Source organism: Corapipo altera, unplaced genomic scaffold (assembly GCF_003945725.1).
Source record: "Corapipo altera isolate COAL_440 unplaced genomic scaffold, ASM394572v1 60683, whole genome shotgun sequence".
Lineage (NCBI taxonomy): Eukaryota > Metazoa > Chordata > Aves > Passeriformes > Pipridae > Corapipo > Corapipo altera.
In genome coordinates this window covers 1-2870 of record NW_020888471.1, presented here as the reverse complement: position 1 = coordinate 2870, position 2870 = coordinate 1, and the positions used below count along the sequence as shown (strand labels likewise).

The 2870-nt window shown below is 64.7% G+C and overlaps 1 protein-coding gene across 1 annotated transcript; it reads right to left on the bottom strand.

Moving 5' to 3' along the window:
* Positions 1-469: 469 nt before the first annotated feature.
* Positions 470-2809, bottom strand: LOC113941972 (EH domain-containing protein 2-like; the record flags this gene model as incomplete). The annotated part of the gene is made up of 3 exons (XM_027633105.1): positions 470-1205; positions 1960-2124; positions 2767-2809. Coding segments are annotated over 3 exons (754 nt in total), but the record flags the coding sequence as incomplete, so codon positions are not given.
* Positions 2810-2870: the final 61 nt, after the last annotated feature.

The following is a 2870-nucleotide window of genomic DNA, read 5'->3' as shown; positions in this document are numbered from 1 at the left end:
GACACTCTCCTCAGTCTCACTGTGCCTTTATTTGAGGGCCCCAGGGGGAAATTCCTTGGATTTGGGGGTGTTTCTGTGCTGGGGGGGGTCCTGGTTTGGGGGGGTGTGTTCGTCTTTGGTTCGGAGGGGTTTTGGGGTGGTCCCTTTCGGGGTGTGCCCATTTTTGGGGGGTGTTCCCTGTTTTTTGGGATCCCTGGGTGTGTGTCCTTCATTCTGGGGGGCGTCTCTGGTATTTGGGGGCGGGAGGTCGGTGTTTCGGGGGAATTTGGGGGGATTTGGGCGTGATTTTGGGGTCACTCCTTAGACCCCTTTGGACCTCCTCTTGGAGGGTGTGGGGGATCCCTGATTTAAAGGATTTTTGGGGTGATTCTGGGTCGATTTCGGGGTCGTTCCTTGGACTCTTTGGGCTTCCTCTTGGAGGGATGTGAAGGGGAGGCCCAAGGGTGATTTTTGGGGCGATTCTGGGGTTGATTTCCTGCTCATTCCTTGCACCCCTTGCGCCTCCTCTTGGAGGGGATTAGGGGAGGCCCAAGGGTGATTTTTGGGGTGATTTCTGAGGTGTTTCCTGCTCACTCCTTGCACCCCTTGGGCCTCCTCTTGGAGGGGATTAGGGGAGGCCCAAGGGTGATTTTTGGGGCGATTCTGGGTTGATTTCCTGCTCATTCCTTGCACCCCTTGGGCCTCCTCTTGGAGGGCGGCACCAGCCTGGGCGGGAGGTCGGCGGGCAGCCCCCTGCCCTCCAGCTTGGCCCCGATGAGGTGCCCGGCCAGGGCGAACTCCTCGGCGTCCAACATCCCGTCGCGGTCGACGTCGCTGAGCTGCCAGATGCGGCCCAGCACGGAGCTGGGCAGGTTGCTGCTCACCATCCAGCCCCGGGCGCGCCGCCCGCTCAGCTTGCCCCCGCTGGGCGCCAGCCCGTAGAAGATCTCGTCGTACTTGGCCTTGTCCTTCATCACCACCCACTCGTCGTCGTCCTCGTCGGCGTCGCCCTCGTCGTCCTCCTCGTCGTCCTCGTCGCTGTCGGCGGCGAAGGGCCCGGCGCCGTCCAGGACCCCCCCGCGCACGGCCGGGCCCCCGGGGGGTTGGTCGGGGCCCAGCAGGTCCGTCAGGGCCGGGAGGTCGCGGGACAGGAGCTCCTCCAGCCCCGACAGCAGCGGCCGCTTCAGGGGGGGGAGACGGGAAAGGTCCCGGGACTGGAGCTGCTCCTGGAGGGAGGGAGGGGGTCAGGGGGGTTCCAGATCCCACTGGATCCCACTGGATCCCACTGGATCCCATGGGATCCCACGGGATCACAACAATCTGGGGGGCAGGGTGCCTCCAGGTCCCACCAGGTCCCACTGGGTCCCACAAGATCCCACCAATTTGGGGGTCAGGGTGCTTCCAGGTCCCACCAGATCCCACCGATCTGGGTCCCAGCTGATCCCACTGGATCCCACCAATCTGGGGGTCGGGGGGGCTCCAGATCCCAGTAGATCCCACAGGATCCCACGGGATCCCACTGGTTCACAACAATCTGGGGGTCAGGGTGCCTCCAGGTCCCACTGAGTCCCACAAGATCCCACCAATCTGGGGGTCAGGGTGCCTCTGGATCCCACCAGGTCCCACCAGATCCCAACTATCTGGGTCCCAGCAGATCCCATGGGATCCGAACAGTCTGGGGGTCAGGGTGCCTCCAGATCCCAGCAGATCCCACTGGATCCCACTGAACTGGGGGTCGGGATCCCTCTGGGTCCAACGAGATCCCACCAGATCCCACCGATGGAGGGGGGTGTCAGGGTGCCTCCAGATCCCACTGGATCCCACCAGATCTCACCAACCCCAGGGGTCAGGGTCCCTCCATGTCCCCCCCAGATCCCCCCGGATCCCAATCCATCCCTCCGGGTGCCGCTGGATCCCCCCAAGGCAGGAGCTGGGATCCCCCCAAACCCCCCTGGGCCCCCCCTGGATCCCCCCCCCCACCTGCAGGCGGTTGCAGTCCGGGAGGTCCCCGGGTGGGATCTGCTGCTCCCGCTGGATCTGGGCCAGGAGCTCCGGGAGCCGCCGCAGGAGCCGCTTCCGACGGCCGCTGGTGCCCAGGACTGAGGGGACCTCCTGACGCAGCCGGGACACGATCAGGGCGTGGACCTGGGGGCAAAGGGCACCAAGGGGTCACCCAGGGGTCACCCAGGAGTCACTGGGGGTCACCCAAGGGTCACTGGGGGTCACCAGGGGTCACCCAGCCCAGGACAGAGGGAACCTCCTGACGGAGCCATGACAGGATCAGGGCGTGGACCTGGGGGCAAAGGGCACCCAGGGGTCACCAGGGGTCACCAGGGGTCACCAGGACATGGGGGGGCCCAAGGGATGCCCCCAATCCACGGGGAGATCACGGGGATCCCCCCAATCCATGGGAAGCCCCAGGGGATCCCTCTGATCCCTGGGAAGCTCCGAGAGGTTTTGGGGCCCCCCCCAGTCCATGAGAGGCCCCAAGGAATTCTGGGATCCCTCTGATCCATGGGAAATCCCCCCCTAGTCCTTGGGAAGATCCCCGAGAGATCCCCCCCAATCCTCAGGAAACTCCGAGGGGTTTTGGGATCCCTCCAATCCCTGGGGAGCTCCAAGAGATCCCAGGATCCCCCCAGTCCCCTCACCCTGACTTGTCTCGCCCTCCTGACGAGCTCCTTGACCCTGTCCCTGGATCCCCCCAATCCCTGGATGCCCCCAATCCCTGGATCCCCCCAACCCCTGGGGATCCCTGAGGGGTTTTGGGATCCCCAATCCCCTCACCCTGACTTGTTGTGCCCTCCTGACGAGCTCATTGACCCTGTCCCTGGATCCCCCCAATCCTTGGGTCCCCCCAATCCCTGGATCCCCCCAATCCCTGGATCCCC